Source organism: Phasianus colchicus, chromosome 14 (assembly GCF_987193195.1).
Source record: "Phasianus colchicus chromosome 14, bPhaCol1.hap1.1, whole genome shotgun sequence".
Taxonomy (NCBI): Eukaryota; Metazoa; Chordata; class Aves; order Galliformes; family Phasianidae; genus Phasianus; species Phasianus colchicus.
Genome location: NC_143449.1, coordinates 3,040,946 through 3,067,443, shown reverse-complemented (window position 1 = coordinate 3,067,443; position 26,498 = coordinate 3,040,946). Strand labels below are relative to the sequence as shown.

General features: G+C 40.3%; 1 protein-coding gene and 1 long non-coding RNA gene across 2 annotated transcripts; one reads left to right on the top strand and one right to left on the bottom strand.

Moving 5' to 3' along the window:
• Positions 1 to 1,739: 1,739 nt before the first annotated feature.
• LOC149915970 (uncharacterized) lies at positions 1,740 to 2,802 on the bottom strand. Its single transcript, XR_016471124.1, has 2 exons — positions 2,711 to 2,802; positions 1,740 to 2,139 (listed from the first exon to the last, which is right to left on the bottom strand). It is a non-coding gene; the product is annotated as an uncharacterized LOC149915970 (long non-coding RNA).
• On the top strand, positions 2,510 to 26,075 carry RADX (RPA1 related single stranded DNA binding protein, X-linked). The gene is made up of 15 exons (XM_031602761.2): positions 2,510 to 3,098; positions 3,813 to 3,955; positions 5,712 to 5,904; positions 9,015 to 9,123; positions 9,280 to 9,371; positions 9,465 to 9,587; positions 10,478 to 10,585; positions 12,167 to 12,334; positions 12,877 to 13,037; positions 13,528 to 13,736; positions 14,457 to 14,525; positions 18,654 to 18,724; positions 19,874 to 20,167; positions 22,032 to 22,211; positions 23,060 to 26,075. Exons 1-15 carry the CDS (start codon positions 2,525 to 2,527, stop codon positions 23,203 to 23,205), a joined length of 2,640 nt encoding a protein of 879 aa, XP_031458621.2. The 5' UTR covers positions 2,510 to 2,524; the 3' UTR covers positions 23,206 to 26,075.
• Positions 26,076 to 26,498: the final 423 nt, after the last annotated feature.

Below are 26,498 nucleotides of genomic sequence, written 5' to 3'. Positions count from 1 at the left end.
TTCACAAAAACAGAGATGAACAAGCAGTATTTCATCTAAAAAAGTTTCAGGAACCAGAACTTGAAAAGTAGTCAGCAGACTGCTCTTTGTAACTTCTACCATTATTGTGAAAATAGCAGCTCTTTTGCCATTCCTATTAACACTTCTCATTTTTGTCTAGTTATAAATGTACAAATAAATGCTGACATGTACTCAAAATGACCTCCCTAAGTCCTGGCAGACACGCTGCCCCAGCCTGAAGGGCCTGCTCCTAAGTTTCCCAGCTGCTCCAGCTCTAGGCCTGGTGTGCATACCCCAGCCAAAAAACAGTACTAAAGGTAGTGTGAGAAAGGAAACCCAAACTGATAACATCTGAACAAGTGACACCTGCTAGAGGTCTGCAACCAAACTGGACAAAATGCCCAGGGATGTCAGATGACAGTAATATAGAGAAAGCAAATACAGGTAATCCCAACTCTAACCTGCAAGGATGAGGTTTGGGAGTTGGTTTACCCTGCCCAATCAAATAGTAAAAAGGTTTTTGTCTCCTTTGGATCTGTGTACTAAGCAGATAGATCCCTATGGCAGGGGCTACGCAAGAAATGACAAAGGAGCCTCCACTGACTAAAATCTGCCGTTCTTCTCCTCCACTAATGCTCAATGGCATGAACCAACTAACATGCAGGTAGGTGTCATGAGCCAGAATCTGGGGAGTACTGTCATCTCATCCTGCCCTTATACTGGAATGTGCTGTGGTAAATGCTAACTAAATAAAAAGCAAACTGAGCCCAACTCTGGCACTTGTCTGTGAGACTAATCATTACAATTCAATTTATTTGCAACAAAGTAATATTATTCATGATCCTCTCCTGCTCCCCACCCAGGTGTTCCACCGCAATAGTGCTAGAAAAACAGGTTGCAAGCTGCTAGAAACTGAGCACACAGGAGCAAGTTCCAGACTCCATTCTGATTCAGATGACACAGCTTCAGGCATAAAAGCAAATCACGGAAGAGGTGCACACTGGATTCTTAAACAACTCTCTGACATCAGTAGATAAGACCAGGCCTCACCTTGACCTTTCTTAAGGTAGCAGCCAAGACCCAGCTAATAGAGGAGTTACTTGGTGCCTTCTCCTAAGACTGCATCCTTTGTTTCATGCTGCAAGGTGCTGCACAAAAACAGAGTATCAGTGTCCAAAAGCAATCCTGAGAAGGTCATTAGGTTCTATTCAACATAATTACCAAGCATTTATTTAGAATCTGTGGGGAAGGGAAGGCATTAGCAGGCACTAATAAGAGACAAACGAAATTCCTCTCCCTGGAAAGAAACACCCCGCCTTAAGAACCTTTCAAACCTATTGTGACTGCTCATATTAGAATTGCACTGATAAACGTGTATCCATGTTGCATATAAAGGCATAGATAAAATAACTTCTGTGACAAGATAACACATCTGCAAATAAAGTTACGCCAGTCTAGGGTTTGGAGGTTGTGTCTCACAGCATTTTAAACCAAAATACCTTCTCTCATGTGCTCTGTAATTTGTACAGCCAGGCAGTGACACAGCTACGCAGGACGCAGTGCAAACTGCCCGGCATCGAACAGCCTGTAAGCTCCTTCCTGCTACTTGTTGCTTCTGGAGCTCACCCGAAATGACACTGTAATTTTATCTTATAATAGAAAGTACTTTGTTACACGCTACCGAATTGTTTTGGAATTCGTTTGTTTCTCTGAAGACAATCATAAGGCTGGATTACAACTTCAGTGCCAGGTCTAACAGCTGTATTTAAGTGAGACACGAGCAGAGCAGTGAGTTCACGTCCCACCAGCAGAACAGTGCATCTGTCTGCTGTCTGCTGCTTTACTGAGCTGCTCCTCAAACGCAAAGGGGAAGAGCACGTCTTCTGGGCGATCACCTCAAAAGTTACGTATTATTTAATCGTTTCTGATTATTTCAGAGATTGGGTTAACGAAAGAACGCTAACAGATAGCGATGAAAAGCATTGGAAAGGCTGCTTTTCGTCCTCAGCGCTCTGTGGCAAGCAACTGCGTTCTACAGTGAACTTGGCGATCCGGCGCAGCAGCTCATTTACTTCTAAACCCGCAGCATCACGTCGCGTGCTTTTCACTTCTGCATTAAACGCAGTGCTAGCCGGACCTCTGCTGGCGAGAAAGAAGGCAGCAGGACGGAGTCAGCGCAGCGAGGAGCCGTCACCGATCTCGCACCGCAACGCCGCTCGGCGCCGTCAGCCGCAGTCGCACAGACGCAGGTGCAGCGCTGCCTGCGGATGCGTCCCTCACGGCCGGAGCCGCGCTCGGAGCTCGATGGCGGGAAAGGCGCCCTCACACCGCCCCCGGCCGAGCAAGCCCAGGCAGGCCCGCGCCGTCGCTTTCCCGCCGCACCTCCCCCGGCGACCGTTAGCGGCGTCGCATGGCACGCGGCGCGCGCGCGCAGAGCCCCGCCCCGCTCGCGCCATGGCGGCGCCGCGGCTCCGCCGCTGACGGGAGCGGGCCGAGCCCGCCGCCGCCTCCGCCTCGCGCCGCCATGCAGGAGCCCGACCCGGCGCGCCCCGCCGAGGAGAGCCCGGGAGGAGTCGCGGCGGGCGGGGGCCCGCCCGGCGAGGAGGCCTCGTGGCTGCGGCGGCTGGCGGAGGAGGCGCGGAGCGGCTGGCGGCTGAGCGCGGCCCCCTCCGAGCCGCCCGCGCTGACGGTGGCGGCGGTGGAGCGGTACCTGGCCGAGGCGCCGCCCGCCGCCCCGCGCTATTGGTACGACGTGACGCTGGCGGACGGCGCGGGGCAGGAGCGCTGCTACCTGGCGCCGCGCCTCAGCCGCCTGGTGCAGCGCGCGCACCTGCACCCCGGAGCGCGCGTGCGCCTGACGCGCTGCTCCTACCTGTACGACGAGCGGCGGCTGCGGCGCGGCCTGCTCTGCATCGAGGAGCTGCAGCCCGCCGCGCACCCCGCCTCGCCCCCGCCCCCCGCCGCGGCCCGGAGCCTCGGCCGCGGCCCGCCGCCCCTGCGCGGAGAGAGGAGGCACTACCTGCCGCTCTGGAACAACGAGGATCCCTACGGGGACGTGTGGGTGGCGGAGCAGCCCCCGGCGCGGGTGGACGTCGACGGTAAGGCGCGGGGAGGGGGCCGGGAAGGGCGGCGGCGTCCTGCCTGCTGTGAGGAGCCGTGTGCCTTGGTGCTGCCTGCTGTGCCGGCACCTCGCTGCGGGACGGACGGGGAGGCCCTGGAGAGTGTCCAGCGATGGGCAGCGGAGCTGTGAGGGCTCTGGAGCACGAGTGTGATGGGGAGCGGCCTGGGAGCTGGGATGGGTCAGTCTGCAGCAGAGGAGGCTCGGGGGAGACCTTAAAGCACAGCTCCCTGAATGGAGGTTGTGGGGAGGTGGGGGTCGGCCTCTGCTCCCAGGTAACAGCGATAGGACGAGAGGTGATGGCTTCGAGTTGCACCGGGGGTGGTTCAGGTTGGGAACTGGGGAAAGTTCCTTCTCCGGACAGAGCAGTGGTGTTATGGCACCGGCTGCCTGGACAGGTGGTGGTGTCACGGTCCCTGGAGGTGTTTGGGAACCGTGGAGATGTGGCACTGAGAGTTGGTGGTTGAACTAGACAATCACAGTGCTCTTCTCCAACCTCTGTTATTCTGTCATTTTCACAGTTACTGAACACCTCTGGGGATGGTGACCCCAGCACCTCACTGGTGCGGTACAGCAGTCAGCTAATAACCCTTTTAAATGTGATGTGAAATCTCAGTCTGAGAATTTTTACTATTTGCTGAAGAGTTTCAGTGTCCAATCGTGAATGCTTTCTGCTTTCTTTTCTTAATGGCAGTCTCTAAGCTGATTTCCCTTGGTCAGCTGGAAACGACCTGGAGAAGCAGAATTCATTTCCGCCCGCTGCTGGTGAGAGTCCTGCACAAGTCTAGGCTAAGGTACTACGGGAAGCCAGAGAAGAAAATGGACATGCCATACCAGGTAAAGAGGGCTCAAGTCAAGTTAATACTCTTGAACAAACTTTATAAAATATTTGGAAGTGATTATTCCCATACAGTAGGCATGGAGTTAAGAGTTATGTTATAGCTACTTTGTATTGAAAGTGTCACCTCCATAAACTTGCGAGGCCCTGCTAAATATGGAAACAGTGGAGTTAGTGATGGTACATACAGACTTTGGCAGATTGTGTTTCAGTTGTTAAATAGAAAAATGTATTTGGAGTTTATAATAGCTTAAAAGAGTAAATGTTTTCTGCTCTGTATGCTTTGGAAGTCAGAGTTTGTCTGTACCAAAAAAAAAAAATTGTATTCTGTAATTCTTGCACTTTGTGATTTCCAGTTAGATTGCTTTACTGTGAAACTCTTACCAGCTCTCAGAACGTGTTTTTTCTTGCGGTATTTTTGCATAGTGCTTCTTGGAAATAGGCAGGACATGTGGTTGGCTGCTCATAGAAACTGAGTACCCATGAGCTGCTTGCTTATTCCTCCTGCTCCCCAGCTGGGGAAGGAGAAAAAACTGGAAGTGCAAAAGCAAGGAAAAACTCTAGAGTTGAAATAAAGACAGTTTAATAAGTGAAGGGGAGAAAGAAGAGAAACAAAAAAATGATGCAGAGGCATTTGTTCACCAGCAGCCTGATGTCCAGGCAGTGTCTGAGCAGCGAGTGCTTTGAAAAGACAGTCCCCCAGTCTCACTGCTGAGCCTGACGTTATGTGGTGTGGAACGTCCCTTAGGTCAGTTCAGGTCAGCTTTCTCAGCCGTTTTGCTTCCCAGCCTCTTGCCCACCCCTAGTTTACTTGCTGCAGAAGAGAAACAGGGAATCAGAATAGCTTGGGTTGGAAGAGACCCCAAGGATTATCAAGTTCCAGCCCTTCTGCCACAGGCAGGGCCACCAACTTCCAGATCCAGTGCAAGACCAGGGTGCTCAGGACCCCATCCAGTCTAGTCTTGAACACTTCCAGGGTTGGAGCATCCACAACCTCTCTGGGCCTCAGAACAGTGCAGGCACTGCTCAGCAGTAGCTAAAATGCTGATGTGTTATTAACGCTATTTTAGTTGTGTGTTGAGAACATAGCACCGTGGAGGCTGCTATGAAGAAAAATTACACCATGCCAGCAAGACTCCATGCTGAAGAACAACAATTTACAAACAGGGCAAATAACTTGTGTGTTCTTCATGGAAAGAGAGAGATCTTGTTCCAGGTTTTCATTCTCTCTGCATGTGAAGGTGAATCTTGGTCTCTTATTGGAGGAGAAATCTATCACAAGCAGAGATTCCATTTAAAGATGCTGGTTTACAGTGCAGACTGTCTTCTGCTTTGTGTCATGTTTTATCAAGAATGTTTACCCAATGGGCCTGTAACAGCTCAACTTATATAACATGCTTTCTCATCATTAAAATGTTATTCTAAATATTGCATTCTATCTGGTAAGGAAGAATCTTTTATCTAGAAAAGAAACCCACAGGCTGGAACTGTTATCACCTACTGTTACTGAATACTGGAAATAAGATTTTGAGCTAGAGTAGCTGTGGATGAGTTCTGTGGAAATTGGTGCTCCCTTCAACTCCAGTACTCAGTGCTACTTTTGGAACATTCTCAGGGTCTGTTTGCAGTCAGTGAAATTGTTCATGAGCCAAGCAGCCAATGCGTGATTTGCCAGACTTCCCCTTCCCTCCACACACACAGATACACACCCAGAATGATGATAAATAAAATAATGTATTTTGTCTTTTTCTTTAGGCTTACTTTGAAGTTGCTGATGGTTCAGGCATGATGTCCATGGTTCTGTGGAATTCCTTATGTCCTGAATGGTATAACAGTATAAATGTTGGCACCGTGCTCCTCCTTGAACAGTATGCTGTCAAAGACAGTTATCCATTTAAAACACAGCCAACCCCAAGAGATTCACAGATGAAGAGATTTACTACAATTGGTTAAGTATTGCAGAAATCTGTTTTGATTCATTGAAATACAGCTGTAGTAGGTGGCTCCTTATAGAAATGAAAAATAGAAAGTGAATTTATTGATGTGTTGTCTATCCCTATGTTCTAGTTCTGAAAAATGTCTTAGCATCCACGTTCTTACACTTCTCTGTTTAAATTTGGATCACGTCTTTGAAGCTTATTGGAACGATTAGTTAAAACCTTTATTTGAAAATATACATATACAAATCCCCGATCCTCCAGTACTGGATTTTAATCTGATTCTTTTTCCTGGTTAGTAATACAGGTATCTCTTGGGCATTGCTGATACCTTCTTCCAGGCCCATTAAGGCGCTTCATTGCTTTCATCTGAGTGTAGGCTTCCGTGGGAGCAAGCCCCAGTGTAAAGCTCCACTGAATAAAACATTGCTGATCCTGTCTGTACTGAAACAGCAGCACCGTGGGAGCAGTTATTTGAAGAATATCCCTTGACTGTGAGAAAGTACTTCCTTTCTTGCTGTTGTTCAACAGATATTCAAGGGAGTTGTGCTGCAGAAGTACAGGTGCCACAATATAACAATAATAGCCTTTTCCAGGATGGTTTTCTTTCTCTCCTGTTTCACTGAAAGTGAGTTTTCCTTCCCCTTATGGACTTATACTTGGAACAAAGAGCAGCCAACTTTCAGAAGATACCAACAACTGAAACAAGCAACTGTGTTTGTGAAGGATGATGTGTGTATGGCTTACTAGCAGTGATGACTTCCTAAAGCGCAGTTGCTACAGTGTGTAAAAGTAAACAATATTTTCCCTGCTAGTAGCAGTGTATTCTCTAACGAATCTTTGCCTTAATATCAGATCTTAATGTCTTAAGTGTTTGTGATGAGTTGACAGGAGAGAAGTGTTTAGCCAGGCAGTGAGAGTTTGGGAGGGAAGCTGATGCTGATTGCAAGCCAACCCTCAAAGCATTTTTAATTGCCACAAAACCTTTCTATGTGAAGAGGATGGAATAAGATACGTTCTGAGATTACTTTCTCTATGAGCAAACTTGGCCAATTTGAACGGCTTTATTCACACTATATTACTGATTTCTGCATATGTGATTGGGTAGAAATGTTGGTGGAGAGAGAAAATGGAAATGAGCCAGTGGACAGTAAATTATATCTAATGTAAGATTTAAAAGAGTCTATAGTAAAGTGCAGTGGCATGCTTTCAGACCACAGATAAACTGAAAACAACTGATGTTTAGTTCATACCAGCGTGTATGTACAGTATCTTCTTCCTTAGCCAAACCTCAGAGCTTTATCTTTGTGGGAACTTGAAAAGGAAATCATGCCATGTGGTAGGTCCTACATCTGTATATCACATAAGGCAAGAGTCAAAAGGGAACAGAAAATCTAATAGAGCAGTTAGAATCAATGTTATGCAGCTCTTAGGAGAATGATTTTCTTTTGTTGATGTTAGAGTGACAGCATATCTGAAATCAGATGCTTTTAACTACTCTGTTAATATGTCTTTATGCACTCAATATGAATCAGCTGTATTTCAGTTTTTAAAGTGTGCACAATGAAAATTCCAGAAGTTCTACAGCAAACTGGTTACAGCAATCAGTTACACTGAATTGATCAAGTAACAGTTACTTTTTTGCATAATCTGTTTCCAATTCGTAATTCCATCACCTCCCAACTTCAGGATGTTTCCTTAAATTCATTCACCTGTGAATGTGTTAAGATGTATCTGGAGGATGAACAAAGTCAGAGTTCCTTAGGCCACAAGGGAAAGGACTCGATTAAGAGCAAACTTGCAAGGCAGTTTGCTGCCTGCCTATTGCCAGTTCTCTGTGAAGCGAGTTCTGTAAAGTGCACATATGTTTCTAATGTGGGATTGTGTGACATACTGAGAGGTGCTGTTCTGTAGCCTGACATGGCAGAAGCTCAGATAGTACCATCACCTTGAATTCTGCCTCTGGACAATGTGTCACACATCACTGAATGTATGTGGGACTGATCAAAACAGCTGCCTCAGTTAGCGTGGACCAACCTTCACTTCCGAGTCATTGCACTGTATAATCCTAGCCCAGTCTATGACTTTCATTTAACCTCACAATGACAGAACAAAAAAAGATATTCTTGAGCATCAAAACTATTTTATTTTCAGAAATTGTCTTTCAAACACTACTTGAAAGCACCACATGCAAAAACATGTTAATTCTTCTAACGCTTTTCTGGCAAGTAGCAGCCTTAAGAAAAGAAAGTAGAGGATCAGATTTCAAGTATAACATCTTAGTGTCACATGGCTAGCACGAGGGACCTGATAGGACCAACTGAACTGATTGCTTATAGTTAGAAATTGCTTTTCTGAGTGCGTTATTTGAATAATCCATTGCCAAAGTGTCTTGTAGAAACTGATGAGATCAGTGTATTTCATACCGGTGTGATTTATCCAGCAATGAGAGAGGCAGTATTGTACCACTGTGTGTATTCTGTAAATGAAGCCATTCCTTCTATATTTTTCTCTGGTTGCAGCCTCCCCTCTCTCAGTACTGCCGTGTTTGTAATTTAGCATCTAAACACTGCTTAATAAATGAAAACATTCAGGTGCCATACCATAAACGTGCAAAGACCTTTTGTTTTCTTGTGTGGCCATGTCATTATTTCTGTCATACTAATAACAACCTGAACTGGTATGCTATGTGGCTGTTTTCTTTTGCTAGTTCTGTTCTTATTTTGCTTTGTTGTCTGCAAGTCAATTTTAGATTGCAGTGACATTTGTGAATGAAGCTACAGTAGAAATATTTCATAGCTAATCGGTGTTGTAAGTTCTTTGATGGCCTTTATTTGAATATCTGCCTGATCAAACTAATTGACTCATGTAGGGAACTGGAAAGTTTAGCGTTGCTTAAAGAGTTGCATTGTTGTGTGCTGTACCTGCATTCCTTACTTTATCTCAATGGAAACATGAAGTCAGGGGGATTCATTGGTGGTTTCCCAAGCAATGAGACGTGGTTGGAATACATCATTTAAGAAACCTCACTCAGTTTTGTTGTGGGTTTTCAGTTAAAATGAAAAGTGTTTTTTGAATTTGCAGTAGTGCCTTAAATGCTTGTCTTCTCTTTCTTTGTCAGAAATCAGCCTCAACGTACGAAACCCACCTACCAAGATAAGTATAATTTCTGAGGAAATGGTTAAGCCAGAGTGGGGATTGCCTGAAGTTAAATACCGGTTTGTTACAAGGTAAAGTGGAAGTTCGTTGTTTGTGAAGCTGGATCTTAGATTTCATAAAGTTACACTGAGCATTAATTGAAGATGTGTTTTGAGAAATTTTCTGAGAAAATTTTATGTATTGTCATTCATTAATACCAGATTTGTTTCTTCTGTTTTATTTTGCAGGACAGAGCTAAATGACTTACCCAACAATCATTCCTGTGATGTTATTGGCCTTGTGACCTTTGTAGGAAGGGTGGAACGAACAAGAAAGAAAGGTTTTTCCAGAAATATGACATCTGAAATTTATCAAACCATTTTTAACTGTTTGAAGTAGCACTTACATGTTTTTTTAATTCTTGTTTATATAGAAGATAGTGAAGACTTCTGGCTCTATCGTTGGGCACATGCCATTGATGGGACCTCAGACAAACCGTTCATACTGGAAATATTTGCAACTTCTCAGCCAGATGTATTTGAGCGTATTCACCCAAGTATTTATTTCTTTACAGTATTTGTTGGTTATTATTTATTTTTTTTCCTACCTGGTCACTAATTTCAAATTCTGCATATAATTGCCACTAAATTAAAGCAAAAATCCCTGGATTACCACCTCAAACAGAAAGCCACTGTTGAGGAATTAAAAGAAAAAAAGTGAATGTAACTGTTTGAAACTCATCCCACTGGGGTCTGCCAGTTAATCTAAACAGCTAGGTGGGCTACATAGTTTATCTGCTGTGGTTAATTTCTAGCAAAACTAGTGAAGTACCTGGGGTAATGTGCTGTTTCAACAGAGACAACTAAAGAAAGAAGGCAGCTGTTCAAATCTATTACTCTCTTTGTCCATAAATAAGTAAATATTATTACTAGATATGATTAAGAGGATTGGAGGAAGGGAGAGGTGAAAGTAGAAAAGCTTTTTTTTAATTTTAAAAAATATTTTTTCAATTTTTTTTGTTCTACGGAAACCATCAGTGAGCTGTGGTAGTTGTTCATGTCAGCTGATAATGATAACTTTCAGACTGTGGACTTCTTAGTTATGGATTTTAAAAGGGCTTCAGATATTTTTTTTTGCCCTTTTTCCTCTCCTCCTCCTAGCACTCATCCTTCTGGTGACACTGCTATTTGTTAAATTGATTTCCTACCTGGTGAAGTGTCTCCTGTTTTAGTGCCAGTGTGTATGCTGAAATTTTCTTGCACAGTTCTTATGTTGAAAATCTAACGACGTCTCCATTTTCTAATTTATAGCAGTGGCTAAATGCATACTGAAGTATTTATAGGGTCAAGAATTAAATTGAGTACTTAAAATGAATGCTGTGTGTGTCAATATGAAAACCTGCCATCCGTGTGATAGCCAGTAAAACAGAAGTATTTTTTTTTTCAGTGACATACCTGGTGTGTACGCAGATGAGGGTGGTACGGGATCTCTCTGAGAATCCTTCCCACACAGTTTACCTTACAACGTCAAATGAAAGTCAGATATTCATCACAGGTAACTTGAAGTAATTTTAGCTGTATGTAGTTCTAATCTTAGTTGGAAAAGTTGTTGTATAACAAAATATGCAGCGCATAGCATTCGTTTCTCAGTCAGAAACGACTGAGTAATGAATGGTGGTATTACAAAAAGAGAAAGATTGCCTTCTGGTGAGGTCAGGTGGATGCATCTTATAAGAAGTGAGGCATTACCAGTTTAAATCATATATTTACAATTTATTTCAGGTTGTTTTAATAATTTGATAGTGTTGCAAGGAAATCTACCCATTTTCTAAAATAAAAATTAATTGCAGCTTTTGTGTTTTTTACTATTTCCTTATTCCAGAATATTGGTATGGTTGGGCTAAATTTATCTCAGTCAATATTTTTCCCAAAATATTCAGAGAACTGTTCTGTCCCATCTTTCCCAGTACAGAGAGCCCTGTACATACCTCATGGCCTTGGAAGTGTTGTGGTGCTGGACCACACTGCAGGGCATTCCTTCTAGATGCTTGTGCTGGAATACCCCCAGTACAGTACCCTGGCACTGGTTGCTGGATGCCACCAGGTAGCAGCTCCCAGGCAGCCCTGGGCACAGCTGTTTGTAGCGCTTCTGTTGAATCAGGAGGCAGATGGTGGCACGTTATTGCAGCTGAGCAATTAGTGGCCTTATTGCAAGGCAGCGTTGGATGAAACAGGCATCTCTTTCCCACGTTTCTCTCTCCATCTCATGCCTTCAGTTTTACTAAGATACTACTCACTCAGTCTCATTCTGAATCCTGCTGCTGATATGGAGGAATAGAGAATAATATGTGCTAAAAAATGTTCTGAACTTAGTTGTATACGTGTGTTTTGGCTGACAAGCTGGGTAGAGTGTTCTATGCTTAACTGGACTAGCAAAGCAATTTAGTCTTTTTCTTAACAGGTTATCTAAATTACACTTAAGTGGAAAGTTTGAGCGCCATTTTTCTTTGTTTTTCTTCTGTATGTTTTGTGCTTAGCTTTCTAATTAAATGTTTTCCTCTTGAGTTTTTCCCTAGTCTAGCTTTATTTTATGTCTGTCTGCATCTTAAGTGAGAACTGCAGCTGGAGACTGTGAGCTGCTGGATGAGATCTGTTGCATTTGACAGTTTAGAAATAGACCTGTTCAGATTATTTGATAAAACTGGTCAATATCTTATTTTTAAACCCGGCAACATCTGCAAATGTAGATGTTTGTATATTCTTAACCGTGGAGGTTACTGAAGAGTGAAGGATGAGTAGGTCTTCAGCAGAGCAACAGAACGAAATGATTGCTGATTGTTTTATTCTTTCATAAACACCTGTGAAAGAATGTCCTAGTAGCATTGCCAGTTGTTGTATTTCTTTTTATTACTTAATGTTTGTCTAACTTTTAAGTGTCAGTTACAAGTGTTAGGCAAGGAATTCAATATACTCCTTCTGTAAAACACCATTGTCTGGTGGGAAGATCTCTTTTGTGTTCTCAGTACAGTTTTTCTTTGTTCTTCTTTTTGCGTGTGTTGTTCAGAATAGTTTCAAGCTAAAAATTGGTGACATAACCTGCTTTGTTTTTGATACCTGATTATTTTTGTTTTAAAAGGGTGGCACAAGGGCCAGCCATACACCAAGGATACTAAAGTGAAAAACTTCATTCAGTGGACTAGAACACAGAGTGAAGCTAATCAAATGAGGAAAACTGTCATTGGTGGATATTACCCTTTTCCACGACCTCCAAATAACTTTCTGAAGTATTGTAAAAATAATAAAGGTATCACATTGTCAAATATTTTTAGTAGCCTTTTTCAATTGAGTCTTACTTGGTTAGAAAGCAACAAAGTTAGTAATTGTACAAATTTTAATGCCATTTAAGAGAGTTTCCTTTGGTGACTAGTAACATCTCATAGGCTAAATCCTCATCTTAAAGAAACTATTGTGGCACCATTAGCTGCAGGGAAACTCTTACTAACTTATGTGAACTGCAAGTCTGCCCAGAAGCTTTACTTTCACTGCTTCTAAATCAGAATTAAAGGGAGTTATACTGAAGAGTATATTAAATTAGACATTTCACCTAAAGCGCAAATTGTGCTATCTGATAATGCATACTGAAATATACTGTGGGGGAAAAAAGGCTTCTTGTTTAACTTCTTTTTCACGTGCTCTGAAGGGGTTTAAAATCCTTCAAGAACACATTTTTAAATCAATATTTAGTAACCAATGACTTTCAGATTTGTTTTGAGTCGTGAATACAAACATCTTGGTACTGTAGTTCTTTAAACTCATCATCTCATTTGTGGGACTGCTCTTTTGCAGTTGAATCAGTTTTGAAAGCCATAGGCGAGCTGGGAGAAGAGATTGAAGGTCTGCATTACAGGGAACACAAGCGCATTGCTATTCAAGGAATAATCAGTGCCATAAGATACATCAGCTGTAGCAGTGCAGCTGAAGATGCCTCAGGAGTGGAACCTGTGCAGGTACAGCACCTGAGAATTCATGCTGTAGCATTTAAGCAGCTATGATTGTAGTTAAAATGGAGAATTTTGCATTTGATTCCAGAAATGAGCTACACTGTCTCTTGATTAACTGCATTTGTTATTTTGGGAACAAAATAGGTTGGAAAATCACTGTTTGAAGACTTTTAAAAAGCAGTGATTCAGTGCTTTTCTGTGTGTGTTGTAGCCAGCCTTCTGTAACACTTCATAACTGTTTAGGAGCTGCTCATTTAACTGACCAGATAATTAAAAGTAAATTAGAATGTGAGAAAGCTGACTACAGCAATGTTTGCACAATCACGTTCCAGACAGAATTTACCTTGCTAATGATTGTAAGGGAATTTCTGCTAGATAGAACTTCTGGAAGGTACAGTAAATCATTCACTCTCAGAAATTTACTTGAAAACATTGAGGCTTTTGAGTTGGAAGAATTAGTTTTAAGTGCTTTAAAGCTCTTAATTAATTGTTGCAGAAAGATGCACAGTTTCTTGAAAGTTCTCCTGTGTCAAAGCAAGATGACATTCACAAGGGAAAAACAAGAAACCTACAAGCTGAAGAACTCAGGTCTTTTCGGGAGCCAAGTTGCACTCCTAGGGAACAGCATCAGCATCAAACTCAACTATCAAAAAAGAGTGCAGCCAAGAGAAGGACTCTGCACAAATCATGTACAGACACAGAACAGTAAGCTCTTATCATAACTCTGTAGCATATCTTCTAAAAATGTTTATGAAAATTAATTCAGAGCCCAGCCCCTGGAAAAGCATGTAAGAAATCTTAAAAAGCTGTTTATTGAGCTGTTTATTGTATTTTAATGTTCAAAAGGCAGCTACGTACTTCTAGTATCAAGTGGTGATATCTGTGATTTAATTTAATGAAGTGGTATTGCATCTAGTCCAACCTAGGCAAAGGTTACGAATCCAGTACAAGAAATGGAATAAGAAAAAAAAAAGTCTGAGGAAACCTTATTATTTTCAAGAGTAAAATATTTGCTTCTGTAAGGTTGTCATTTATGGTGATGTGTTTGTGTAAGATCTAGTTTACCCATAACTGATCTTAGAAGCCTGGCATATATATTGAAAGATTTAAAGTTTAGCAAGTCTAATCCCTTCACTTTTCACATCCAAAAGTCATAATGGTGGGAAAAGAGCAGGTGTTTGGAATTTTTTATGGGGAAATGAAGAGAAATATAATTAGGATTGAGTGAAAACTTTAGACAAAGAAATGTGGTGTCTTGAAGTTCTGTTTCGGCATTGTTAGAGCAGACTTGGTGGATTTCCATTCCATAAGATAAATTCCAGCATTCGAGTGTCTTAGGTTCTACCTGAACGAAAAACATGCATGTTCTTTGCTCTGTGTATTTAACAGAATACTGTAAAATAATGGTGAATTTCCTATCTTAAGGGGAACCACATCTGCTACTTCTGTATCCTCTTATCCCTATTACACACGCTCAGCTAAAAAGAAGTTAAGGTAAGTCATGTGAAGGTAACTATATTAAATAATTGCAATGATTAAGCAAAGATATTTGAAATTCTTACAGGTCAAGATTCTGTTGGAAGTGAGAGAACAAAACAGTAAAATTTAATATTTTCTATTAATTTTCTCTGACTTTTTCTAGGTAAAATGTATGGAATTCTTTTATTCTGAAACATAGTTTTGTGTATGATACACAAATGTTTATAGCTACTTGTGCTTCTGAGGGAAAACACAGTCACAGGGGTCCATCATGATAAATGGAGTAAGGTATATTGTATTTGTTTTAGAGAGATTTGCAGTTTAAAAAGAAGAGTAGGATGGAAGGATGCTTAATTAGCGAGCAGAGTGAACAATGTGATACCATAGATGGTTTTATTTGTAACTAAGTAATAAGTAACTAAGCTATAAGTTATCCTCTGTGCTGCAGTGGTGGATGTATTGTGGGCCCTGAGAAGTCCCGTGGCTCCTTCCACTACCCAGCACTCAGTCTTTATTGAGCTTGGTTTGGATCCAGAGAAGGATTTTACAAAACCCAACAAACTACCAGTCTGAGTGGGAGTTTCAAATCCAAAGCCTTGACAAGACTGGAAGCTTAAGAAATGGAAATTTATTTTAAAAAACAGTGAATGATTGTTAGTCTGGGTTATATAGCTCCTTTCTCTCCTTGATTTCCTGTAAGGGTTGTAAGTTCTTTTCATTTGTTCCAAACATAGCTTGAGTAATTTGAACGTTTGAACCCTTTGATGTTAGTGATTTCAAAATGTCTGTTTTGTGTTGGTGGAGCTTTGGGTTTGTAACACATGATACATATAGATGATGAAGGCGATAAAGGGGCACATCTCCTGTGGGGAAAGGCTGCGAGATGTGGGGCTGTTCAGCCTGGTGAAGGTTGGAGGAATTTCATCAATGTACAGAAATGCCTGAAAGGGAGAGTGCAAAGGAGATGGCACCAGTGGTCCCCAGTTGCAGGACGGGAGGTGATGGGCAAAACCTAAACATGGCGTGTTCCATTTGGACATCAGGAAGCACTTTTTTTTTTTACTGTCGGGATGACAGTGAGCCCCTCAAGTGCCTGCTGAATTTACTTACAGCACCTCTTCCCTCCTCACTGAAAATTACTTTTCTTTTGCTTGTTGAGAAATAATCTTTTTTTTTTGTTTTCATGGGGAGAGTGGGTGGGAAGAATTTGTTCTCCCCTTTTCTTATAAGTGAAGTAAAAAGTTAAGGTCTGTTTACTTTGTTCTCTGCTTTTCTCAATCTGCTACTGTCCCTGCTACCTGTGTATCCTGTACTCTATGCCATTAGTGCTAGAACTCCAACTAAAGGAGGAGAAAGTCTGTGTTGGATTATGGGAAGCTGTTTCACTCTGTGTAATTAAAAGGTAACTTGTGTATTTCTGTAATTAACTGTGAAGTCATACTGAATTCTCCAAATTGCAGGGCAATAAATGGAAGGTTAGCCTGATGTGCTTTAAGCTTGCATTGTTCTCTGTTCTGTTGCTTAGAAGTGGTGGGACACCAGCTCTCACTGAAGTATTTTAATATGCTGATGAAATAACAACAATAGCAATATGTTTTGAAGTATGCATTGTAGCTTGAAGTATTTTATATCTAGTGCTCTGTGCAGCATTTCAGTGTGTGATTGCCTTGCTGAAGGCTTTTTTGTTTTTAAACAGAAACAGTTTATTTTTAGGCTCTTTATTTGACAGCCTCAGTTCCTACATTTCTGAGGTAACTCACATAACATTATGTAGTGTTAGAATGTGTGTGACACATTCTGATTATTGTTTCAGAAAGAATGAGTTAAGAGGAAACAGATTAATTTAACACTATAGTTGATATTTATATCCCTGCTGCCAAAGACATTTAACATAAATGTACTTTTGAGCTTTTTATACACCCCAGATTAGTTTAATCAGTGATTTAGTGTGAATGGAGAAAGATCAGGAATTTCAGACCAGCTTGTTTTTTCCACTGAAGTGAAAAAACCACAATAGCATTTTAATCTTCAGAAACTTAGCACTGCAGTTACCACAGAATCGCTGATGACGTTCACGTTCTACCCTGCTTGAAAGTAACTTGTCTGCATGCTTTTGTCCTTGGAGTATCACTTACAAATGTTTGATACAACTCAGACCTTTGTCATTTTCTCCATCTTCTCCTTGCATCTGGAAATAACATATAAAAGCCTTTTTCTTTTTTTTTCCAAATGGGCACCTGTGAAAAGCAGAGTCTGCAGAATACAGCCTGCAAATAGGAAATTTGGCATGGGGCAAGTTCTCATAAATTGGCACGGGCAAAATACGAGCATGGATGTGTTGGTGTACAACAGCCCCAGCATACTGCTCTAGGTGTCAGGTGCCTCACAGTCTGGCTGTCAAAGAAGCTATAAATTGTTGTGTATAGATAAGTTTACCTCATCTATAAACTCAGCTGAATTTATGCTGTACAAACATCCAGTGCAAAGTGTCCAGGAGGCGTCACCTGTTGCACAGGTAGTTGAGGTCATCCCAGCCACAGATGTGTGCAAGAAGCCTGGGAAGAAGTTGGGAAAAAAACTGGGACAAGTTATTTCTACATTTTTAAGAGGAAAAGTAGCTCTAAATCAGAACCTCCTCACTTTGACAAACAGGCAGTTTTAAAAGAAAAAAAAAAAACATTTCTATGACATCATCTTGTCAGTAGTATGGCTTGGTGTGCTCTCTCTTTAATGAAGAGGGAAGTTGGCTTGCATCTCACTTGGCGTGTTATTCCTGAGCGAGCTTTGTAACGCTGTGCTAAGTTTTCGTGTCTGTTGTTGAGAAGGCTGAACGTTGAAAATGAGAATCAGCTCTGTGGGCATTCATTTTTAATTAGACAGCTTTTGTTAATCATTTTATGATGTCTTTAATGTCTTGAAAATTTATTAACATAGCTGATATGAAGGTGATTACTTTATTATTATGCATACACAGTAATTACATTCCAGGATGATTCTAATAAAAAGAATTAATCATTCATAAGATACTATTTTAATGGAAAGATTCTTTTATCTAAAAATAACCATGAGAGGAACAATGTAATTAATGAGTTCTTCTGAGAAAGATAAGAACTTTCCTGCTACATTTCTCCAGAAAGTGTAAAATCCTGCTTCATAAAATTAGGTCTTACAGCTTGTATGTGTATTTCCAAGATTGCACTGGACTTCTGAATTTGAAAAATATTTTGGACCATGTAGTGGCATTGAAGTGCATTGCAGGTTTTGTTTTTCGATGCTATTCACACGACTGTGCTCTGAGGTCAGTTGGGTTGTGAGGCAAGTGAGATCAGAGTGCTGTGAAGTCCACTCTGGTAACTACTTTGCTTTCAAAGTTAAGTGGCTGAAACTTTAATTGATCAGTCTGTGCTGTTTGAGTGAGGATTCTTTTGTGCCTAGGGTTGAAGATGACAAGATAGTCACTCTGAGACATAGCTCACACCATGGGGATAATGCATTTCTTAGAATATACTTAATACTCAGGAAACACAACGTATTTCCTCTTGTATTTTCACCACTGTATTCAAGGTATTTTCTATTTGTTATGAAACATTAAAAGAGGGTTTTTAAGATTTATCTTCATTACAAAATTGCAAAATGTGCAGAAAAAGTCAAAATCTTTTTACAACTGAAGAATTTACCACTGAATAGCATGTACAGCCTTTCTGTTTTTCTTTGTCTGTGTATTGTTTCTGTGTAATTGCAGTTACAGTGCTTTATTAGTAATCACTTAAGTAGCCCAGAATTTCAGAGGTACCTTTAAAAATTAGTCTCGCCTGCATCTCATTTGTTTGTGATGCAAGATCCAGTAGAGGGCAACAGAGACTGGCTTTTGTGTGTCTACTTCCTTATCTACTTCATAAAGCAATGAAATAAGGCGGTTCTTATCTTAAGCTCTTGAAAATTGATTTACTGAGGTCTCATTATGTCCAGCTGAAGTCTTATGGTGCAAAACCAAGTGCAAATGCTCACTCATTCAAGCCTGTTTCATTTATCACTAGAAATCTGCCAAGATTAGAACTTCTGCTGGGTACTGATTGAGATAAAATAGATTTTAAATATATATTTATTTATATTTTTATATATATATATGTTTCATTTTTATAGCTTGAATGAATTTCAACGTGAAGATTCTGTACAAGAACAGGCTCCATCAGACAGCTCACAGTGCTGCACAGGTATGTCACAAGTAGTTGCTTTGTTTAGAAGTTTAAACCAACTTCTTCTCTTCAGGTCCAAAACAGGCAAAGGTATCCTTAGAACCACTGTTTTTATAGTCAGCTCTTCTGTAGCAACCTCTAGGGAGCTGCTGTGGCTTGCTCTTATCCCTGGTGTGCTGTGAAAGCTGTCAGCAAGGACAGCATTAGGCTGTTTCCCAGCATGAGAAATAGATTCTCAGTGTTGCTTCATACAAGCTCTGTGCCTCCGAAGCATTGCTCAGGAGACTTAGTAGTGCAAGTCTTCACATCTTCTTTTGACAGGTTTCTTCTTATAGTGATATGCATATGATAAAATTGTCCCTCTCCTAGAAGACAGCCCCAAAACGACATAAGTACATAATTAAAAAGACAAATACAAGATGTGGGAGGAAATGAGTGCAGCATACAACCCAGTCGTGAGAACAATGTTGTTTTTTTTTTTCTCAGTTAATCTTATCAATTATTTCTTTCTTCCTCTGCAATTGGAATACAAAGTCATGTTCTAAGCAGCTGCTGTCTTGGTATTTATTTTTTGGATGAAGGAAGAAGTCTGGTTTGTTGTCATTATGTGAAGCATGATCTGATTTTTATTCATGCCAGTACTTTGTCATGTTTTCTTCTTTTTGAAGGTTGCCTGGTAAGAATTTAACTGGGGAATGTTTTGAAATGCGCTTTCTGATAAGCTGGATGGAGGGGGTTCTAAGTCAGTAGGGACAGATATAAAAGTTTTTACCATAAAGAATCCATAAACTGTATATAATAGGAAAGAAGAATGAAGCTATCACTATCTGTATAGCAAAGAAATTGAAATGTAGCATAGTCCTCAGTGTTTGTGTAGTTATTGTGGAGGAATGGGGAAGTTTACCTTCTCTTGTACACGTTTTAAACTTGTCATGGTTTCTAGGCATTCTTTAAGCAAGTTATTCACTCTCTAAAAATGGGCCACAGTGTCCAAACATAGCCTCTAAGGTTACCTGTTCGCTCACATTCCAAACGTAGTTCAAGTCTTTGTGTTCTTTGTTTTGAACATACTGCCACAATTGAAATGTTCTCAGGAAAATACTTCTCATCAAGTAGAGAAGTGATATGATCCTATGAGCAACTAACTACTTACTCTATTAATAACAGACCAAGAAGAAATAAATGATGCACCTGAAACTGAAGAGATGACAAGAACCTGCAGTTCATGGCAGAGTGACCTGTGGGCACAAGTGAAAGACAAGTTGATGAAATATTTGCATCACAGCATGATTTTCCCAGAAAGCATCCCATGTAAATTTGATTACATGTACAAAGACTTACTTATGCAACAGTACAACCTTCATGCAGCTGTGCATCAGCCAAAAGAAACCAGAATAGATAAAAATATCAGTGAATTTAAAAATACTGGTGGCTTTGGATATTATGAAGTGACAGTTCTGGGTAAGTATTTGGTGGCCTGGCATCTAAAAATGATTAAGCAAGAGCAGAATAAAATCTTAGTTGTTTCCTGTGTTGAGAATGACTTGGAGGTTGGTCAGAAATTGAGTGGATTTCTCTGGCTTAAGTCTTTGAATGTGTGGGTATTTAAGTTAAATATATAGAGAGACATTTTAGATCCTTGCTGGAGGAATGAATTAGGATCATATTTCACCAGAAAGTTGTATTTCATTAAATTTATCATCATGTCATTAATTTTAATTAATGAATATTTTGTTTCTGTTGTCACTTTCCATTTTATTGCAATTTTGTTTATAGGCTTATGTTTCTTATTTGAAGAATGTGTATGGTTCCTTCAGCTATTTATTATTACAGTAAAATATACATCCTGTTCAGTCGTTCAACCAGTTTGACTTAATAAAGCAAATAATTCAATTGCTCTTTATTGTCAGCTAACTTTTCTGTTAGAAGAGTGTTCATTAGGAGTAATTAATGTTCTTGAGGACACCTTTTGATCTTTTTGAGCTTCTTTTGAGCTCTGTCCTCATTGAAGTTTGTTTTTTTTTTTCTTGGTACAGTTGTTCCTGAGATACCTTTTTTCTGTGCTAAAAAAATTAAGGGCTTGTATTTTAGCCATTCTCATCAACTGCTCTGCTGCTTCTGGTTAGCACAAAGCATCAACTGATTGACCTTTAAATAGAAATGTGCAAGTTGATGATAAATATGCAACAAGATCTCTTCCACTGCTGTGGAATATTAATCTGTTTGGTTTGTTTTGCCAATAAAAGGAGAAGGAAATTGGCTGGATTAACAGTGCTCATGTTATGTTACTGTACTCTAAAAGTTTCCATTATTTACAAAGCGGAATTTGCAGAAAAGGTGTTTAAACATTTACAGTCATTAGAATCCTGGAACATGCAATATAGTATTCAAGCTGAAAGTAACACAAGTACTGCACCACGTACTGCATAGATATACTGGATGTAAATTAGATTTCTTTGCCTTTGTAGCAACTATAAAGCTATAAAGGAGTGTGAAATGGCACCCTATATTGCTTTAATGCTCTTTGAGCTAACTGCATTGTTAACCTTAAATCCTAGTACTTGCAGCACGAGCAGTTTCACTGTACGTGTGAATTGAGATATGTTTGTCATTGGTTATTAATTATTGAACAAAGAGCACATGGCTAAGAATCTTCTGATGGTACTTGGGTCACTCTGAAAGCAATGCCTCCTATTTATTTCCATGGAAACAGCAACAGATACAAAGAGTAGTAACACTATTGGATAGAGCAAATTCTCAGTTACAAAACACTGTTTGTAAACATAGTCACCACCATTAGCTGCATGTTTTTGTCAGCAGTGAACAAGAGCCTGCATGCCACGCTCATCAAAATCTGCACCAGTGAAGCTGACCACTGTCACCACAGTTGAAATGCACCACCCTCTGCCTCACTGTGCTCACATCCGCTTTTGTTCTCCATTAACATGCAGCAAGTGTCAATGAGTGTCAGTAGGTACCATTTCTTCCACGTGGAGGAATTCAGTCTCACCCTTTGCTCCATACACAACTTCCACATCAGATGCCGTTCTGTCAGACTGCCCCTCTGCTGTCACAAGGCCACAAAGTGTAAGGGAATGCTTGGGAAGGTGCAACTCATCCTGCCATGCCACCAACATCTGCCTCTGACATCATGGGCTAACATCCTAACACAGCAGGCATTACTTTCAGAGCAGCCTTCATGAATACCAATGTTCAGCCTTCAGTAGTCTGATTGTTTAAAAAAATAAATGAAGAAGAAATGCACCATTAAGTTGTTGATAGACTGGAGATGAAGTTTACTACTAACAGATACCTTTTCTAACAGGTATAAACCACGATGTTGCAATAGATGTTGCCTTTCTCCCAGTGTTTGGTCATGAAGATCCCCACTTATTTCCTGTAGAGGAAGTTGAAAATGATCCGTTGTTGTCGTGCATGAGTTGCATCTCTTCTTGTCAGCAGGCCACTGGCAATGGAACGTTTTGTGACGTGTTTTCACTTTCAAGTAAGACTGGCTTTTACTGATGTTACTCTTCTGTCTTTTGTTCTATCTCCCAGTGCAAACTTCAGTTGTACATTAGGCATTGTTCACCTCTTCACTCGAACGCCTGAATTTGATGTGGCCATCTTTAATAAATGGATATAATGCTGAATTTTTCAAGCCTTTACTGGGGCTGTTTTTGTACTTGGGAAATAGTATTTTAATATCCAGAACATAAACTCCAGAGTGACCTAGGTGTGGTGCCTGCAGTTATTTGCTGATGCAAAATTATACTGACATAGAAGTCATTATAAGCATGTGAATAATTGCTTTCATCTGCTTTGAAATAGTGTAGAATAGCAGTCAGTCCACCCATTTTGCTGATGTCACCTGGAACAGCTGCTTTAATGCAACCTACCATGCCTATAAACCAAAGTATTTTCTAACTACTTAATTATTTTACCTCAGATTATACTTCTCGTTGCTGACACCTCATAGCAAATATGTTAATGCATGTCATACTGCACAGTGCTACATAGGTATGGTGTTTTCCTGTTCATTTATACAGACCTGATTTTATTCAAATGCATCTTTGTTTTTCCTTGAATTACGCTATGAAATATGAGAGCTGCCAATGTTTAATGCAGATTTCAGCTTTTTCATTTCTGAGTTCTAATGTTGTTGTTTCTGGTGGTTGAATTTATTAATGAGATTCTACCCCAAAAAATAACCATTTCACAGTTGCCCAACACTTAATAGTCCAGGTGCGTTTTTCAGTGAAAAAAGGTTAAATGTCTACATACTGCTTTGTGGAAAACCATGTCAATTCATCATGCTGTATGTATCTTAAGACTACTTTTCTTAACTTCTAGATGAAATTGTGAAAGCAGCAATGGACCTCGACAGCAAACATGTTGTCTGTATCTTGGACGTCTGTCACCTGGGTGATGACAAGGTAGAAGTCTTTCTGAGCAAAATCTACAAGACAGTGGAAGCTGATGTGCCAGATCCAGTATAATTTAATAATTTATTTTTCACAATTAGATACTGTTGAAAAGGAGGGGAATAAAACTGCTGTAACTTTAATACACCCTCTACACACTGCACTTTTCTAGAATTAGCAGACAAAAAAATACCATTCTTACAATAGAACAATTGCAATGGTCATCCACATAAATGAGAAGGACAGTTGTTGCCTTTATTTGTGACAGTCATGGATCACATTATTGCACAGTGTCTTGGTCACTTGTGTTCAAGAAAGATGAACTGGGCAATACAGTGTGCTTTTGAAAGGAGTTTGAGAAGCACGACTGTGATTTCTCTTTCTCTACCTAAGTACACAGATATGTAGGAAATGTATGTATTTAGGAGAGAACTTAGAAGAAAGGTAGGCTTTCCCAATACTAAAGGCAGTGTTTGCAATAGAATTAACTGGCCACTGTAAAAATTTAGGCTGGAAATTTAAATTATCTTGAGAATAAGAACTGTTATTTACGTCCTGAAGTGATCTTTCAGTGGGAAGTCAGAGAGACAAGACAGCCTAACTGCTTGCACCTTGCAGCCTTTAGTACTGGGGGCTGAACTCAGTGGTCTAAGAAGATATTTTCAGTTCTTTTTACCTGAGCAAAGTCACCTATATTTCTGTATGTCTGCTTTTGTATGTACGATGTTGGGGAGTGAGTATAGCACCCAAAGGATTTTAATGTATTTTATTTATTAATTTAAAAAATGAAATATTAAACGTTGTTAGTGAAGCTTGCTTCTAGCTTTGCAAGAGGAAAAACTTTTTAAGAATTATGAAACATGGCAGGATGCTGTTTGTCACACCATTACTTTTTTTTTCCCTGTTCACTACTGGTACTGTCATTTTTCTTTTTGGTAATAGCTGAATGAGAGAACCCAGCAGCTGCAAGAAGCCGCTGCTTCCAGATGCCCAAGTGCTCTATAATCCTGTCCACTCTTTGACTCTATCCTAAGTAGCAGCTGCTGGCTCCTTCTCAGCTCAGAACTAAGTCCCTCCTTCTTCATACTGGCCTCAAATCATTATACAACTGGATTTTTATGAGATTATTCTGAAGTAGGAGCTAAGGCACATTGCTAGCTGACATTGCTAGCTTGTCCATGTGAAATGCTGGTCTCGGTTCAGTTGTTTGAGAAGAAATCATTTATAGAAGCAGACTTGTTCTGTTGTGGAAAACTTTCCAGGTGTCTTTTAGCAGCTCAGAGCTTGGTGACTGAGGGGCATCTCTTTCAACTACTCTGTCACTCATTTGCCGTGAGGACTGTGGATTTTGTCTTCAAGTCCTTATCCTAACTTTAGTTAATGGTAATTGAAGAAGAAACGTAACTGCCTTTATTACAGTAGAATTTCATATGCAACCTGATATATAAAGGCATTTACTTTTTATTTAAAAACAAAAACAAAAAAAGTATTCTGGTCTCTATGATGGTTTACAGTTTAAAAATGTATTAATGAGAGAAGTTTAACTTAAATTGCACAGAGGCTGAAAGTTAATTAAATGTGACTGTGTATTGTATGTTTATATTTTATATATATCACATAGTATTAGTTCTGGAGCAATGCTTGCCAAATCAAGTCTTTGTAACCATACCGCAGAAGGCAAAATGAGCACATAACCATCCCAGAAGAGCTGGGTGTTGCTTGCATGTGTAATTTTGATGTTCGTGGCTAAGTGAAGACGAGACCATTGCTCTAGAAGGAGGAAAACTAGCACCAGCACTTGTGTACCAAACTGAGCCCTGCTGACTGTGTCAGTATTTTTTTTATTGAGATGTACTTCAGGTGGAAGTCTAATTTTAATAAATCCATTATTTCTAGGAGCGATTTTTGAAAATGATTATCTTTGTGTAAAAGGACTGATGTGGCAAACAGTGTCGCAGTCACTTTATTCAGTTGCTCAGCACTTAGTCCATCCCATGCAATAGAAGTTAGTGAATACTGTTTGCTGCATTGCACTGCTTTTACTACACTTTAAACAGATAGCATTAATCATCTGATCCTCCATGTTAGGAGGTTTCCTAACTCTAAAAGAAATATCGTAGTGGTGTTGAATATACGTAACTTGCACTTGAGACTTATTAAGTGTATAACTTTATTTTACCGAAGTCACAGTTGAAATATTTCATGGCAAAAAAGGGAGGAGATCCGTGAACTCCTTCCTGTAGAATGAAGTGCCAACATTAGAATAGTACACTTTCTTTGTATAGGCAGAGAATATTCAATGCCTATCGTAGACTTTGAATGTGGATACTCTGGGTAATGCTTTAGAGGAACCAACCCCGTCCCCAGAAATTACACTGATTCTGAAGTACTGCAGTGTGAATATATGGTTCCACCAGTCTGTCTCCTTCCTCCCTGTCAGAACAGAACTGCAGTACTGCAGGTGGGGGAGGAGGAAGGCCCTCTCTGCAAAGAAACTACTCGCTGTTTTTAAACTTGGAGTTTATTGACTGAATTATGCAACCAAAGTGATTTTGATCCTGAGTCTATCAAAACACATTAATTTAGCTGTGTGAAACCAGGATACAGTGTCTTTACTCCTGCAAAATATGTCATAGGAATCCTCTTTCTTGCTGCTGTACATTGCCACTGCTGAGAGGAGTGTATCACCAGGTTACATTCTGTAACTGTATAATTCATATCCAGCCAAAGAACTGTACTCTAAAACCTTACATTTCCATGTTTCTTGTGTTTCCAGCATTAAATCAAAAAATAAACCAGATGAAGGTAAACTGAGCATATAGCTAATGGTACTTTTGAGTGTGTAAACCTAAGTCATATTATCTTAGAGGTCAATTCTATGTGTTGTAGCAATAGTGTAACACTGAAAACTCGGTAATATAAATAAAATAATATCAATAAACGTCTTGGATTCTTCCTCTTGATTTTTTAACTTTGCTTCTGAAAGCTGTTGCAGGAATTCAGTCATGGTGATTCTTTCAGAGTCTTTACAGGAGAACAAGGTTAAGCTTCCATCAAAACGTATGTGCCACGTATTGTGGCACTGCAGCAGACCAAAATGAACACCTTACTAACAGAGGAGCTTTGCTATTCATCGTTATAAAATACAACTCTGAATTTAAAGGAAGAATCTATGTCCAGAATGGAGAGTGAGAATTGTTCGGACATGTCATTGAGAATCTTGAAAGTGAGCTAGGGTGGGCAGACTGAAACAGTCTGTTTGTTTTAAGAATGCTTGCCTCCACGTCTGACCTTTTCAGTGAGGTGGTTTACATGGCACATCACATTGTGAGGTGAGCACACATCACGCAATGAAAGATGATCTGGTC